General features: G+C 43.7%; 1 protein-coding gene across 1 annotated transcript in view; it reads right to left on the reverse strand.

The window, feature by feature from the left end:
• Positions 1 to 17,143, reverse strand: part of LOC128381098 (adenosine kinase-like) — a 100,801-nt gene that overhangs the window by 48,595 nt on the left and 35,063 nt on the right. Inside the window, exons 4-5 of the mRNA XM_053341049.1 lie at positions 12,392 to 12,564; positions 9,330 to 9,438 (exon numbers count right to left, since the gene is read on the reverse strand). Of these exons, the coding sequence (XP_053197024.1) occupies positions 9,330 to 9,438; positions 12,392 to 12,564 (282 nt within the window). The remainder of the gene's footprint in view (positions 1 to 9,329; positions 9,439 to 12,391; positions 12,565 to 17,143) is intronic.

Here is a 17,143-nt window from a genome sequence, read left to right on the forward strand (position 1 = left end):
AATGGGACTAAACTACCTAGTAGTCATGTAATTAATCCATGCAGGCTCAGTGGAGAGAGGAGAGCACAGAGGGGAAGATTCATCATAGCTTTTCGCCCCTCGCTCCCAGGGATACATGCCCTTCTTGTGTGGATGAGTCAGCTTACATCTTCTGACAATTGTGAGCCAAGGGCTTTGTCAAAATGAACCACAGTTATTGTTTTGATTGGTCCCCCCTTGTTATGTAGGGAGTGCAAACTGCTTTCAAATGTGATTGCGCCACAGCATTTGAAAATAAGGCACGCACATATAGAACATCAAAAAGGAAGATGTCTGCTTTTTATTTACTGAGGACAATCATTTGGCACTTTGGCACTCTCCCTGGCCTCTCTTCCTCACTGGAACAAGCAGCCCTATCAGTAATTGCAGGGAGTGGCCCCATTGGCCAGCTGAAGCATTAGACGACTGGGCTCACGGTGCATGACATTCAAGCTGGCCAATAACGACAGACATGCTAATCAAAGTGGCTCTGGCCTCCCCATCACAGTGCGACTGGAGGACTTTGCCCGGCCGGGGTGGATGTGCAGCTGCTCTGGCTGGGTTTCCACTCTGCCCCCTCAGGGCCTGGGCACCAGGCTAACCACTGGCACAAGAGTTTAGATGCCGGGGAAAAAATAAAAGTGGCAGAGGCTAACAACGCCACGCATGAAAAATAAATCACAGCCAGCTTGTTAGCATGGCAGGGAGAGAGGGAAAGAGGAAGAGAGAGAGACAGAGAGAGGAAGGGGTGGGGAGAAAAAAAAGAACTGGGTTAAGAGATTTAATGTGCTGCTGAAAATCTGACACTTGCCAGAGGTCCAAATGTTCCACCAGAGCAACGGCAGCCCTGCCGGCTAAGTCTCTATAAAGCCTCCAAAGCTGCTTACAATATACACTTGAGAAACAATAGATAAGGTCAGAATACTAGCCTATGTCTGACTGGGACCCTGTATGAAAAATAAAGACTTTACCCCTGCATGTGCCCATGGGAGCCTGGTTATGTTTTAATGGGAACTGTACTTTAAATTAAACTTCCTACATATCTACATCACCTAACCTCTTGGATTCAGTGGAGTTAGATTGAGGGCGCTATGAAAATCAAGAGTGCATCAACAACAGAACATAATATAATTGGGCGGATCAGGACAGGAAATGATTATCGGAAGAATGGCTATTTCATATTTGAAATTATATTTATAAAAACATTATGTAATATAAATGGTAGTAGGTTGCACTCTACTAGGTCATCTTCAAGGTCAAACAAGGACAATCAATGTTATCAATTAAACAGTCTTCCAACACATCACAATGCGATTTGGATAATTAAAGCTTGTTAAACAATGTTAAACCTGAGGGATGATGTTCTCAGTACTCGCAAGGCCATCTTCAAAGTCTAACAATTACAACAACATGCAGACAATTTGGATGAATGAAATGACCTCACAACAACTGTCTATATCCAACTCCACCTGTTTATTTCAAACACAGGTTCTAGTGGTAGCTATTCTCAATAGCACCACTAGCCAGTGTAGAAGGAATAATCAATAATCATAACGGATCATAGCGGATCATTTAACTAACGCTGCCTTGCAAATCTAGAACCGCAGAATCCTAGTTTTAGCTCATTTACAGTTTGGCTGGAGTCAGTTGACTGAGCAGATTCATTAAACATATGCTAACCTAGCTTTTGCTTTTATGTTTTATTTTTAGTCAATGATCTCAGTTAAGCTAAATATGGTTCTCACCTTTGTAAACAGTCAGACTCCTGTGTGGACTGACAGACTGTGATTGACAGCCAAAGCATGCTGTGGCAAATGATCAGTGACAGGTTTCACTGAACAACTGAGTGCTCCAAAGATTTGTGATTTTTTTTGTCAGTTACTGAACATAATAAAATGATCACTGATATAGACTGCTTAAATATAATACCCAGATTGCAGTGACTGTATAATGATACGTTTATTTTTGTAACTTTACTCCTCCTAACTGAATAACAGGGATGCATTTGCTCCACTTGCTCAATTGCTCAGATGCCTATGCATGTGCTAACCCATAAATATGCTAACTGAGACTTATTGGAGGCCTGGTTGATGTGACGACACCTGTATGTTTTAATAATATATGACCAGTCGCTTTGTTGACCCGTGAGGGCAGCAAACACACCTTGAAAGGGTATATTTTGTGTATTACCAGAGCCCAGTAAACTATTGAGACGACTAAAGAAGTCACAAAATACTGAAGACTTAAGAAGACAGTCAACATGGTAACACTTAACTTGTGATCTAATTTTGTCGTGAAATGCCTGCATGCTTTTGTCATCCACATCCCGTCTGAAACACATATGCATTGTTTACTGTCATTCCTTTATGCATGTGTAGACAGTCTGAAATGATATATGACCACTTGATCCTTTTTCAGGTCATGTGTTGACAACTAAGCAATCGCCATGTGCTGAGAAAGAACTAAAGATGCATTTGAACATTTGAAAGTTGACCCATATGGGGGTTGGGGGGGGGGTTTCAAAGTTTTTACAACAATGGAAACAATTAAACAGAGAGGTAATAATTATGCAAATACATTGAATGGCAGCCATAAATAGTGTCAAAATTGAGGGTTGATATAATAAAAATCTTGGGGATTATAGCTCTAATGAATAAATTATCAAATCATTACAAAATATTATATTATCCTTAGAAGTCATTAGTCTCCTTTAAAAGGAAAAGGAAAAAAAAAATTACTGGCAGTTTATAATGGATCCAGGCCAAACTGGCAGAAGGAAGATATGCACTGGCTTATTACAGACCATAAACAAATTACGGCGACATAAAAGGGAAAAATGAAACCTTGCAGAAGGAAACAATTCTCCAAGAACAGTGTCCAGCATCTGCCACACAGAGACGCACATCTGCGGCAATTCTTTGTAGGCCAGTTTCAGAAACTGTCAAGCTGACCCGAGTGCTGCGGATGGTTTGTGGTGAGGAGAATAATCCAGCAATATTTATTCAGTCGAAGCTTTATGCTCCAGTGTGATAATATAACAGAGTCTGACACTTAACTCTACTCACCATCTTCACCCAGGAGACACACTATCCTAAAGCGTCTGCGGTTCCATCATGTGAATCTTAATCAGATACTTAGCCAGTAGAGCAGGTTTTTACTCTCCCTGGTGAGAGTATCAACACATGGCCATCAGGCACAATTCACAGCCGCAAAGTGGCTATTTATTTTCTGCTCAGCATTACTTGACAAATAATTACTCAGTCTATTCAATTAAGCTGTGGAACGCGCACAAATGGCCACAACATCCCAGTGTAGGACTGAAACATTATTCTACGTTTTACAACTTGGTCTCATGAATAAAAAGGCGCACACACACACGTCGGGTGCTTTGATGCAGTGGGAGCGAGGGGACGAGGTGAAGTAAAGTAGAAATATCATTAAGTCTGAACTATTTCATCCCCTTTACAGCGAGGCAAAGGAAAACAGACTTGTTGCCGGTGGAGCAGATGCACACAGTAATCTGGGGTGAAAGGACATGGTGTTTTCCCTGCTGAAGGAGAAAAACTGTTTTTACAAGGTAACGTGGGTGTACAAGGAGAAAGCCACTGCATGCTGGTAAAGTAATATGGACTAGTCTGACTGGAGGCCTGCCAGAGTCCAAAAATGTGCCCCCCTTCCCCACCCGCACCCTCTCCTAGAGAAAATTACTCAAGATACAGTGGATTAAAGCATTTTTTGTCCTTGTTGTTCAAATTAGGGGGCTGAGAATAAAGACTCCCAAAATAAAACCAGCACATTACTGCCAACTTTTAAGCATTTCCACACACATTTCTTACAAAAAATGAAAATAAATAAATAAAAATAAACTGCATAAATATACAAATCTAAACTAAAATAGATGCCAGTCTGCATTCAGTGTGATGTGAACTCCGCCATGGTGCTCTTCTCTATAATAAGAGAATGAAGTGAACTTTGACATCCTGTAAACTTTCTCATCCACAATTCCAAAAGTATTTGCTTTCACAAAGCTTACCGTGTTTATATTTATATATCTAATCAAACAAATAAAAGGAACAGTGGTGGTAAGCAACAAAGTTTAGTATATTTACTTAAGTACTGTACTTAAGTACATTTTTGGAGGAACTCATAATTTACTTCAGTATTACGTATATGCTCCACCATATTTCAATGGGAAATATTGTAGTTTTTACTTCACTGATTCAATTGATTTCGCATTTGAAATTTCATTGACAAATCATATGATGCACATGTCATAGATTAAAGTCCCCCTATCACCATTTATTGTATAAGCAGTATATAAACATTCAATAAATGGTTTATAAAATAAGTGTTTATTAATGTATTTGTTGGCATTTATAACTTTTCCAGTGGAGGGTGGTATATGAAGAGATTATGATTGACAACATAGTAAAAAACAGTTATAATAAAATAATCCTATGCCTTCATAGAAGACATGTTCTTATATCTCCTCAATTATACATTATGTATGGTTGTATACTGCTTACTAATGCTATATAGCTAGCAACATCTCAGCTACAACAATAAAACTTTTATAATATAATGCATATATAGTAATATGTTAACATTTGTTGTAAAACTGTTAATCTTCACATCTATAAAATGTGCATTGCATTAAGGGATTGCATAATGCTCATGTCATTTATACTACTTTTTCATTCTGAACTCAAACAATGAAATGGTGGAGAGTAAATATAGAGTCATTTCAGACACATTTTCCTATAAACATGAACTTATTCCATAAGAATTAGATGCAATAATCACACAATTAATTCTACATGTAGTGGCTTTAAGTAAAATTGACACTTTTACTTTTAATGGAACATGTTTACCTTGCAGCACCACTAATTTTACTCAAGTTAAATTAAGGATCTGAAAACTTGTTTCACAACTGACACCATGTAGTAAAACCAAATCAGGAGTAAGGGTAATTGTAAACAACCTAAATAAATCCTGTAGAAGAGTGAAAGCTGCAGAATGTCAGCAGCCAGCGTCGCTTGGCCTCTCCACCCTAATTTACCACGCTCCGCCCACTCAGGCCTGCAGGCCGTGGAGCTGGCTGATCCTCCAGCAGGGCCGGGCCAGCCCATACATCCCACTGGCACGGGACGCCCCGCCGAGAGCCAATCACCAAGCCTGCACTCCTGACAGCTCATTACCACTCAATTAGGCAGGTGCACCTCCACGCACAGCCTTCTGACAAATACAGCCTTCCCAGATGCATGTTTAACATTCGAGAGAATTATATAGTGACAGCAAACACTAAACGCCTCACCCTTATCACTTGATTGCCTCAAGATTGAAATCCTATAATTGGCCCAGGCCAGCGGGAGAAAAAAATAAAAAGCCAATAAATATGATGCAGTCAGCTTGTAATTGAACAATTATGAATTCATATTCATAAGATGTTTGCTGGCAATTACAAAATGCCATCTGATTACGCGCAATTTGAAATGACATTGTTCCATGCTAAAGACACTGTGGTGTCAGCCTAATAAAGAGAAGACACATCATAGCAGTTGCTCGCTGGCCGACATGACCTCCAGAGATGGGAGACATGCTGACACAGTGGCTTGGCCGGTGACGGACAGGACTTGGCACCCATCGCTCTTTGTCCCCTAAACCTACTGCTCACACTCACTCACACAGAAAAATAACACCACCAAGGGTTGACTTTCAAATTTTAACACCAGTGGGCACAGATTGTGCACATAACAAAACACAAGCAAGGCGAAAAAATGTTGATCCCTTGAGAACAGATTCTAATCAAGATGAAATGATTTACAAATCTATTTAATAAGGCTTGCCAGAAGTCAAACTTGGCATGTAAATGCGGTGGGGATTAAATTTCATCGGCAACCAAGACTGTAACTGATCGCCTGCAGACAAAGGGGGAGCCTGCCAGTTTTTTTCTCCCCCCTCCACTTCTCTTCCCTCCCTTCCTCTTTCTCTCCACTGCCTGCATTTTGCCTCGTGATCCCTCCCTAGCTATGTGGAAGGACAGGGGCAGTGCAGAGTGGTGCAGTACAGAGTGGAGAGGAAAGAGAAAAAAGACAGAGGAGAGGAAAGGAGGGAGGAGATGGAGACAGAGGAAGGGAGGAATTTTGGAGATGAAAAGCAGTGGTGAGAGGAAGAGGAGAGAAAGAGAGGAGGATAGAAAGGAAGGAGAGAGGACGAGAGGGAGAGAAGCTCAAGGTCAGAGTGAGGACAGTGTGGTCCTCTGAGTTGGACAGAGACACAGCCGCAGTCACCTCTGTGCTAATCAGCCCTTTGGCTGGCTGATGAGGTGTCAGTTGTGTATGTGGAAAATCTCTCCCTTCGCTTTTTTGGCTGCAAATTGCAGGGGCTGGTGGGGCGGAGTAACAATGTGCGTGTATGTGTGCCACTCTGGGGTGTAAGCAGGCTGACGTGCTGCTTGTGGTGCCAGTATTGCGCTTTTTTTCCCTGCTTTTGCCCTCCCCTTTGCCTCTTTTCCTTGCATATTATGCTACAGTGACTGAAGCTGAACTCAGCTTTCCCCTGCAGTGAGGGCAAGAATACAACTGCCAATTAATGCTATATGCAGTGTGCCAGTGTTAACAGTGTGAGGAATTGCATCTTCAACTCACTGCACTGTTTGAAAAAAAAGGTGGGCTAGCTGTTTTCTCTGAGGCTAACGGTGATTGCGCCGTTAGTTTAGGGCATAAACGAACAGCTTCCACAGCTGTGATCAGGTTTGCGACCTAACAGCACTGCAGCTTGTGTCTCATTGGGTGAGTTTTGTGTATCAGGCCAGTTGGCAGAGGCGAGTGTCTCCTCCGTCTATCCTTGGGTTATTTCTGACCATCTGTGCCCAGTCATTAACAGGCCTTTTCACAGTCAATTGTCTTGTTCGTCTCCCCGCTTCTTCATTTTTGCTACTTGCTCTGTGCATGACCAGGAGATGGACCTAGAGCCAAGAGCTTCTTTTTTTCCTGCATGTAAATGGCATAAGTTAGGAGAGGCCATTTTATTAGCTGGGACTAAGGAGAGCTGTGGAGCCATAGGTTAATTCAAAGTGGCATCATGGAGGATGCATCAAGCAGTGGAGATCAAATTACAGGGCAAAGCGCTCAGTGGTAAGAAAAACAAGCCAGTGGTATGCTGCAGAATGTGTGCGTGCACACTGTGTGTGTTTAGCAGCAAGTGTATGTGTGTCTGAGAGACTGGAGAAATGGGGGGGGGGGGCAAAGGAGACAGCAAAAGAGACGAAGAGGAGGAGGGTGGTGTCCATAGAGGGCTAAGGGGGGATGGGGATGGAAGGAAAGTGGGAGTGAAGGGAGGGAGGGGGGAGAAGAGGCTAACTGGGCCAACAAGCACACATCACCCCCACCAATTAGAGTCACTCATCTCCCCTTCACACAATACATCACCCTCCATTTCTGATGTTTACAATCGTCGGGGAAAGAAATAACTGTAAACATCACTGCAGGCATTCAACAACAAAAAATAGATATCCTCTGCCTGAAATGCATTTAGCCATTCCTTCTTCCCCCTCACGCCTTTGTTATTGGTCTTTGTGCAATGATTTGCCTAAGGACCCAGATTTCCTAGCAACAGCCTGCCACCAAACATTTGGCAGGAGTTCAACATTCTCTCTCTTTGTGAGAAATGGCAGTGCTGCCTCCCTGCTCTGCGTCTGCCACCAGCCCTGCTGCTACTGCTGCTGCTGCTGCTGGATGAGCCAGACTGGCTGCAAGAGCCCTCTAATAATTCTGTTTTCATCCAATCACACCACATAGTAGCAGGCACCTTGAGAGACTCTGCCAGGAATCATCAATCACCTCTTTAACACACATGCTCCGACAAACACTGACGCACGTGCAAGCAAATAACATGCTAACATACACACATGCGCGCTTTCCGGTAATTAAATTTACAGATTAGAGTGTACAAGACCGCGTGTCCCACCCAGCAGCCGTTTTAATGAAAATCAACAAAGCACATTAATACACAGCAGAGGTTGGTACAGTGTGTGAGTGAGTGAGGGAGAAAATGTACAATCTGGCTGTAAATTGGGTAAATACATCTGAGTGCTCTCGACAAGGTTAATGGAGAGAGGAGGCCTTAGTGAACACCGGTCTAGACACGCCACACAGTATTAAGTGGGAATAGCTGTGGCAGTGTATCTGGCTAAGTACTTTAGAAGTGCGAATGGGACTCTAATAAAGCGAATGATCCCCCTGTTTTGACAAAGAGGCCCAGGAGGGACGCTGAACACCCTGTTTGAGATTCCAAGCACTGACAAACACCCATTTGTGGCCCTTCTATCCCCCCTCAAATCCCACGGAAGCTTTTCCCTGCGCGCAAGACTGTCGGATGTGGGCAAAACCCAACTGCCAATTTGCAGAGGATGTGCCGTGTTTGCTAATGCGGAGCAGAGGCTAAAAATGAGACCACACAAACTCTGGAGGATGGACTGACTGATCTGCTTTCTGGCACAGGCACTGACAGCTTTTTTTTTTTTTTTTTTGGTGTTTGTTTCTGTGACTGGGCAGCTAATTATGAAACCTCTATCATTATTGCACTACAGTACTCTCATGGTTAGAGGGCTTGTGAGCAACAGGGGGAGCATTGTGTATTTCACTTGGGACAATATGCCAGGGAGTATGTTGATTGCTAGGCTGTAATGCTGATTTATACCGATAATGACCTGCTTAAAGATGGGGAATGCAGTGCAGTTTCAAGGCTATCATCTTGACTTCAGATCAGAGAAAATCTTGATCTGCCGGAATTAAATGTAATCCCAAACAGTGAAACATGAGCATGGCAGGCCATCCTACTCCAGAAGCTGTAAGTGAAGACATTACCTCAGCAGTGCAGCTTGAGTGTGTGTGAATGTCGAAGCGCACATCTGTCCTCCTCAATCTGTGCGTGTGTGTGTTTTGTCTGTAAGGGGAATATTGTGTAGGAGGGGGTAAAGCCGAATGAACTTGCATAATCAATTTTCACACTTTCGCAGCACCTGTTGGCTTGTCTGCACATTAAAAGGAATGAATGAATGCATTACATGTAGAACAATTTCACACTGTGTTGCAGCTTCATGCACAAAGACGAGGGGAAAACGGGGAGAATGGAGCTGTATTGTCTCAATAGGTAACATAGCTCATTTCACTTGACAAAGGATGAATGGATATATTGACAATGCAGAAGGCACGCTGAGGCATTTCCTGAATAAAGCCTCTTAACATTTTGTCCTCTTCTGGCAATAGAGTTGGGGAGCAGTCATTTTGAATGTACAGGGTCTCACTTACCGCAATATAATAGACCTTGGCTTTCTTCACCAGCTCCCAGTTGCTGTCCAAGTCCAGGTGTTTTTCCTTTTTGTAGCAGTTTGCCGCTGCCAGGTTAGCAACAAGGGACCTGCCGAGACAGACCCCATAAATCTTCCACCTCGCTTATCATCCATCTTAATTTTGTCTCAAAAACATCCCTAAAAACACTCAAGCCACAGACTTTCCTTTGTTCTTTCAAGATATAAAAAGGATGATAATGGTTCCTTAGAATGTCTGAAACAAGGTGAATTGAAGTCATCTGGAGGTCTTTATCATTCTTTCTTTTTCAAAAATGAGTTATCTAAAAACACCAAGAGAGAAGAGATTAAAATAAGTGGAGGGATTTTCAAGACCAACAATGAGCCACCTTCAAAATATTCATATTATCACATCAGCTGGAAAAGTGGTCGACCGTTAAAACAGAGGTGGAAAAACAACAGGAATGCATTACTGAATGAACACTTGAGTTAAACAGTGAGTGGCGGGAGCTGGAAAGTGAAGCAGGTGGCATTATCTTAACACAGCTCATTAGCCAGTCCTTGCATGCTGTCTCTTTATGAGTGACCATCAAAATGAATGCAACCATCATTGCTACTTAGGGGGAAAACTGTTAGGAGACCATATGACAGGAGGGTGCATTGACAGGAAGAGCTACCTTTTCACACAGATAGAAAAAGCTGAAAACCATGGTTAGCGTCAAAGAGAAGAGTAACACTGTGCTGGGCTCATCAGGATGTGATGTTGGAAGCTATGGTATGACAGCAGGATAGGGACTGCACTTGACCTAAGCTGCAGTAATGGACTAAAAGGTTAGGACAACTATGACAGTGTCATGGTAGAGTATCTGAGGCAGTCCAATAGGCATAAGACATGTAGAGTGAATGTACTATCAGATAATAGCTAGATCTAATGATATAATGCATTTAGGAGGCAAAACTAATACTAAAACAAACAACTGGGGAACTTCAGAGCCAAATGTGTCCCTCAAACAATTTTCAATTTTGCAATATTTATCTTGCCATTTCTTTTACAAATATTGGTTGAAATGGAAGAATGCTTGACAAATTGATCAATAACCAGTTTTCTACATCAAAATAATTCAATGTAGCCCATCAAACTATTTTAAAAGTATACTATGCAGGATTTGTTAACACACAGCATTCAAAGTTGGACCATAGCCCTAACCCTAACCCTCCCCAGCTCAGAGAGAGAGAGAGAGAGAGAGTGGTGGTCAAACGAGTTAGAGAGTGAATAAAGAGAGTGTTCAGCCCCGCCCTCTATCAAGCAGACACACAGACCTGCAACTCTTTATACATCCACAACACAGAGACAGAGAGCAGAGCAAAGCAGAGGAAAGAGACAGAGACAGAGACAGAGACAGAGACAGAGACAGAGACAGAGACAGAGCCAGAGACAGAGACAGCGATGTAACCTGGTTGCTATGCTATGAGTCCCGACCTCACATCCTTCACACTGTTATTGGCCGGGGGTAACCACCTACTTCCCAAAGGTTGACATCCAGATGCGTCCCCCAGTACAGCAAGATAATAAAAAAATACAGGCGAGCGCAGGATCTCTGCAGATAAATACACTTGGTCACTTGGGTCATAAGAGATGATTGAGAGGTATTTTTTTTCTAGGAGTCTATACATTGTTGTTTTGGGTGGGTTTTTTAAAAGAAAATCCTGCATACTATACCTTTAATGATACAAAGCTGAATAAAACAATCAACAAAAATCTCCATAAGCAAACCTCATTGTAACTGAGGTGTAAAGGACTTTCCCTAAAACTTGTCTTCTCAGGCAGATTTTCTAATTGACAATTTTCTTTAACCAACATTGAACTATTTTCAGTCACATAAAAGTAAATATGTGTTTTATGGAACTTGATAGGAGCACTAAATGGTACGGTGCTAAGTGCTAAGGTTACCTACAGACGATTTACTCTCACTCCAACTTATTATACTTCATGAGTTCTTTGAACAATTTTAAACTGTAGGACAATTTACTGCAAAATGTGGCATAATTTTATTTTGAAAACTGTTACAAAGTTAGTAATTTCAGGTTGCAATTAACATAAAAATCCTGGAGGGACTGACTGATTGAACCTTTGATTACACGTGTAAAAACTGAATAAACTTATGTTCTGTAATTATTCAATGTGATTATTCATTAACATACAGTATCTTCAGAGTCTGGAATTCAAATTGTCAGATTTGTAGAGGAGGTAGACTTTTTTTAAAAACCTGCACTAATCAAAGCCTGGGGGCTATGACACAGTGGCTCCCTGTCCTTCAAAGCTATCACCCTTCCAATCTGGCCCAGTAGGCGACCTTTCCTCTGGCCTCCCGAGCTGTCTGTTAAACACCTGTAAGAAATATTACAGAGCTCGTCTCCCTGAGCACGGCATCTGACCTTTTCAGGTGTCAGTACCCACATCAAACAAGCCCACTAAGACCATTCAGCAGGGCCGGCTCCCGGGGCGGTCGAGGTCCAGCCACTGACTGACTGACAACTCCAGTAGCAGCAGATGAAGGGTTGCAGGGGAGGGGAGTGTTTAGAGAAGGAGGTTATTGATCCACACCTGGTCTATCATGAACTGGAGACCTCACTGTTAGTGATATTTGTGTGTGTGTGAGCGTGTACGTGTGTGTGCGCAGGCTGTGACCTCTGCTGTCTCAGACGTGCTGATGATGATGCTGGCGTGAGAGTCGCCAGAGACGCTAAAGCCCCTTTTACAGCCGAGGAGGCTGACAGGTGAGAGCTGGGATAGCCCAGCCATCTCTAACACATTGCTACTGTCAGCCTATAGATGGATGACAACCCACTGGGGCGGCAGAGACTGAGTGGGGGCCTGGAAAAACATACTCAAGCTGTTCTTTTTCCTTTTGATGTGTGAGCCGGGCGATGATTCCCTGTTATGACTTCCAGCCCTGAGAAGTCAACTGACTGCCTGAGGATGTAAAAATGAACCTAAATGACTCTTTTGAATCTAAGCTAGAGGGTCATTTCTTGGTCAAGGGTGACTGAGAGGTAGCTAACCTATTGTCCCCGGTGATACAGGCTGCACAGGTTCCAGTCGGCTCCACGTTTTGTTCGTAGTAATGGGCATCAACATTGGCCTCGTCTGCCTTCTTCTTCAGGATTTCCCCAAATTGGTCGGCACCGATGCACCCAAAGAAGGTAGCCACCTTGTGGGGTTTCTGGATCATCCACTAAGAAAGAGAGAATACAAACAGCAATTACAGTGAGCTCAGTTTACAAAATATAAGTCTGTTTGAAGGGTCAGGTTCAACTAAGGCAGATGGCATACAAACTGTAGCTTCACAGCAAACATACTGCTTGTGATATATGAGGGCTGCGAGCTGTCGTAAACAACCCAAGACCAATTCCACTCTGCACAGAGGCACTATTCTAATCCAAGTACTCCTTCCTCCCTGTGTGCTAAAAACAGTCTCATCTCCTTATTTACACAAACCCCATAATTCAAGGCTCCATCCTACTTATGCAAACACTGGCTGTGTGTGTGTGTGAGAGAGTGTGTACCTGCTACCACAGGACACGCCTCAAACTGCTCGTCGACCATTTTTTGGTCTCTACAGTTCTGATGTACTCAGTGACTTTTACCTGATGAGAGAAGGGGGCTGCTCAAATTCTACAGTGCTCAGGTTTAACCTCCAAAGATTTATTGACGTACAGTACGTGCTGCTGTTTGCTCATTTTATTGCAGCCTCTTGTTTTGTTGCTGACGGGGGCCCCTTGTGAATGAGATGTTGCTGCTTTCAGGGATGACCTGTATATGTGTGAAATTAATCATTTCACACGACCAAATAGCATCTCGGCAGGGGAAGAAAAATGCATTTTCATCACCCATCTTGAGATGCTCTCCTGTTATTTTGCGCTCCCCCTTCTCTGGTCTCCAGGTAACTAGTTCAGATGGAAAAAATAAATAATCAAATAGAAAAATAAAATTACCCGGGAAAAAATTCATTACTTTAAGCAAGGCTCAGGTGTGTTTTCAGACCAAGGCTGCCAATTTACAAACATTGCTGATAAGGGAGAGTTTGTGGCTTCTGCCTGGTAAAACTAGGGCTGCAACTAATACTTATTTTCATCATCCGTTAATCCCTACGGATTTTGCTTGATAAATAACAAATTGGTAAATGGTTATTCAAAATGATTTTTGACACAACTTCTAATTCTATAAAAAGTTTCTATCAACAGATTAATCAATTAATCAATTAATTAACCTTCAGTTGATTGTTTCAGCGCTAGTGCCAGCAAAATGAACAGTAATAATGCCACATATGACTGCTGCATCTGAGACCGCGAGCGGGTCTACTGCGTGTCATCTTGAGTCATGGTTCAGTCATTCAGCCGTGCCCCCTCCGCCCCTCCCCACCTGGCTGAAATACACAAACACAAACACGCACGCGCAAATCCACAGCGAAGGCAACAGAAGCGAGCTCTTCTTCCCTAACCTCTTGCTGCAGGCACCTCACACTTATCAAGGTCACTGGCTCGGGTACACGTCAAGTCCAATCTGATTTTCCCTTCGCCGTGATGAGCTCCGAATCCAAGGTTAGGAGCTGCAGGCTGTAAATAATGACAGCGCGGCCCCTCCATTTGCAGGCCTCTCAGGTGGGAATAGAGAGGGCCACGCAGGGGCCCCCGTCCCTCTGATGACAGCATGGAGAATCACAGTGCAACCACCGACCTCGCAACCATATCCCCGCACTCCCTCCCCCATCTCTCTCTCCCTCTCTCTCTCTCTGACCGTCGGCTGTACTCTCACTGCCAGCTCAGCTTGTCATTTTACAGGGTCATTAACAGACACACATACACTAACATGTGCATGAGTACACAGTGCACCCACGCAGGGAAAAGGCTGACATACACACACACATACAGAGAAATCCTCTCTGGTGCCACAGAAATCATAACTCCCTCCCTTCCTTAAAAACCACCCCTGCTTTTGCTAGAAGCCGCTCTCCTACTCCAATAAACATAAAGCAGCGATAGATAAGAAGAAAATGTCTTCATTATGAGCATGTAAAAAAATGTATCTTGCAGGGGTTTTTTTCCTCCTCTGTGGTGTACAGGAGCAGGGAGTTATATCAATTCATTTCCATCCCTGGCACCCTGCAGACAATCCCTCTCCATTCCCAGATTATGTGAGATAATACCTCCATTATGACAAAAGCGCTATTCGCGGGGTCGCCGAGAGGTCAACCAACCCTGCGCTGGGTATTCATGCTTAGTCACATCCCAATTATACCGCAGTGGCAGAGGCAGAAATTGGCAAATGTACATCAAGGCGCTTCATTACTGAGGGCCGCTCCAGTGAAATTAAGCAGCAGATGAGAGAGAGTGAGATTTGCCCCCAGGCGGCATGTTAGAGAGAGAGGGGAGGAGGAGGAGGAGGATGGGAAGAAAGAGGGAAGCTGAAGTAACAGATTTTTCTGAAGGTGCTGGGAGCTTGTATCTTGCACAGCAGCTCATGTATATTTACTTAACTAGTGAGAACGCCAGTCCCCAAAGATTAATAAGTTCCCATGATACACCACAGCGACATATCTCTAGGTACGTTTAGATACGGAAGGGAAGCCTAATACAAACAAGTGAGAAAAATATCCCTGAAAAGCAGGGGGTAAGATGCTGCACACGCATACTAGCTAACGGCAAAGTGATGATAAGTATACATTATGTTAAGTGGAGAATAAGCCTGCCGTCTCTTTCTGTTTGGAATCCATTTACCCAAATAATCTCACATCCCCACCCACCCGACACTGGCCCCCCGGGGCCCCCCAGATAGCTATTAATTATGACATCTCATGGTTGCAAGGAGCCCCACTTGGGGAGTTGACCTAGGCCTGCTCCTCAACATCCAGCAGCTGCCACTCTTCACTACGGAGGCAGCAGCTTCGCGTGGCAGCTTCCAGGAGGGCAATTACACAGCCCAGATGAGATGAGGCGGCTGAATGTTTGGGACTTGAGCGCTCAGACTGCCATTAGCACTATAAGCTATTACATTCCTTCTTTTTTTTTTCTTGCTCCCCTCCCTCCTTCCATCTTCTCTCTCACTTGCTGCTGTATATTGATGAAGTGGTAATGGGACCTCTAGTTAGATTTTCCTCCTGTAAAAACATTGTCTTGTTTCTAGACTCCCTCAGGGGTCAATGTATTCTCTCTGAGTTGCTGGGAATCATTTCTGCTCTATTAATGATGCAATTCCAATGCAATTCAGATCTACTGAATACGCTGCACAGTGGGCTTTTGCTGGGGAGTTGATAGATGACACTGTGTGTTATCCTGCAGCTCGACAACAAAGCAGCGCCTTCTGCACATCACCAGGAAAGCTGGTTTGGCCGTCACTCCGGTTTCCACCCTCTTACACCGCTCAGTTCATCTTCAAAAACAAGCACAGAGGAGAAGTCTCCATTCTCTTCGCTTCACCTCACCAGCGGGCTCCTCTTGAGAAGAACATGTCCGTGCTTAATGATGGTCACATTAATTTAGGCTTATCAACCCCGGCAAAAATTCAATAGGGCTATTTATAGATGCCTAAAATAGCAGAGGGCGAGGGTGCTGCGCGCCAGGGTGGCCTGAAACTGCCTCCTCTTGCTCCACAGCCTGTCTTATAGAGCCAGAGGTGGAGGAGCTGATATCCCTGTTTCTTTTTACTGTGCAGTTAAAACAACTAGCAAACATCTGTCCATCACGACCTGTCATGGTGAGCGCTTTTATATAAAGCACGGTAGAGCATGAGGGCCCTCACCATGAGCGCTGACATTGATGAGGTCTGGCAGCTTCCATTAAATCACTCCTTCCTGTAAAGTGCTGGGCATCAAAGCAACCGGCTGAGGATTTTTCACTCAATCAGGTAACACACAAGCCCCCTCCGCCACCTCCTCCATCCACCCACCCTCCTCCCTGTCCTCTCAGGGGCTGGAGCCTTCTGGTCAATAACTCCAATCAGTCCAATTTCATGCACAGTTAGCCATGTTGGGGTGCTAGGGCACTGCTTGTGTTGGGGTTGCATATGTTCTTGTCGCTGTTGTTGTTTTTCTTTAATTTTTTCTCTTCCCTGGAAGGGTTGACAAGTGGGGTGGGGACCTGTACTGTGTAAAAGTGGAGACTAGCCAGGGCTAGCATGGTTGTTTTAACTCTGCTTCACCACAGCGGGCTCCCTGCCAAGCCATTAAAAGTCTCTGTGCTCTGCTTCAGTGACACAGCTAAAAGAATAGAGAGCAAGTGAGAGGGAGAGCTGTAAATGATCAACACGATAATGAGCTGATTATCAGTCAAAGGCATGGATAAGCTCTCTCTCCAGTAATTTCCTTTCAGATCAGTCAACCACATTCTCCTCTCTGCAATCAACACTCAAAAGGGGAGGCATAGAATGTAGCCCAATGGGATTCCGGCCCAATATGAGCTTCAAATATCCAGATCCTCGTTGTCTTGATGATCAGTGTCTGGCTCGTCCCTTGCTGACGCACCAGCATACTGGAGAGGGTGGTGTATCACTACTGAAGACTGCTTTTGTTATAGCTGTTTCACAGTTGTCATGCAGCTTTAGGCTCTGGATGAAAGACAATATAAAGCTGACTGATGATGCTCAAATGTACTGTGCAATCTGTAAGTATTTGGACAATGACTCCTTTTCTGCAGTTTTTTCTCTACCTCAGCAGTAGTACTGAGGTACAGAGGCCTCACTAAATCAGGGCTTGAACTTGAAGTCTGTATCTTTCTAGAAATTAGTCTGACCAATAATCTTTCTTTTTTTTTTTAACA

This window comes from Scomber japonicus, chromosome 20 (assembly GCF_027409825.1).
Source record: "Scomber japonicus isolate fScoJap1 chromosome 20, fScoJap1.pri, whole genome shotgun sequence".
Classification (NCBI taxonomy): Eukaryota; Metazoa; Chordata; class Actinopteri; order Scombriformes; family Scombridae; genus Scomber; species Scomber japonicus.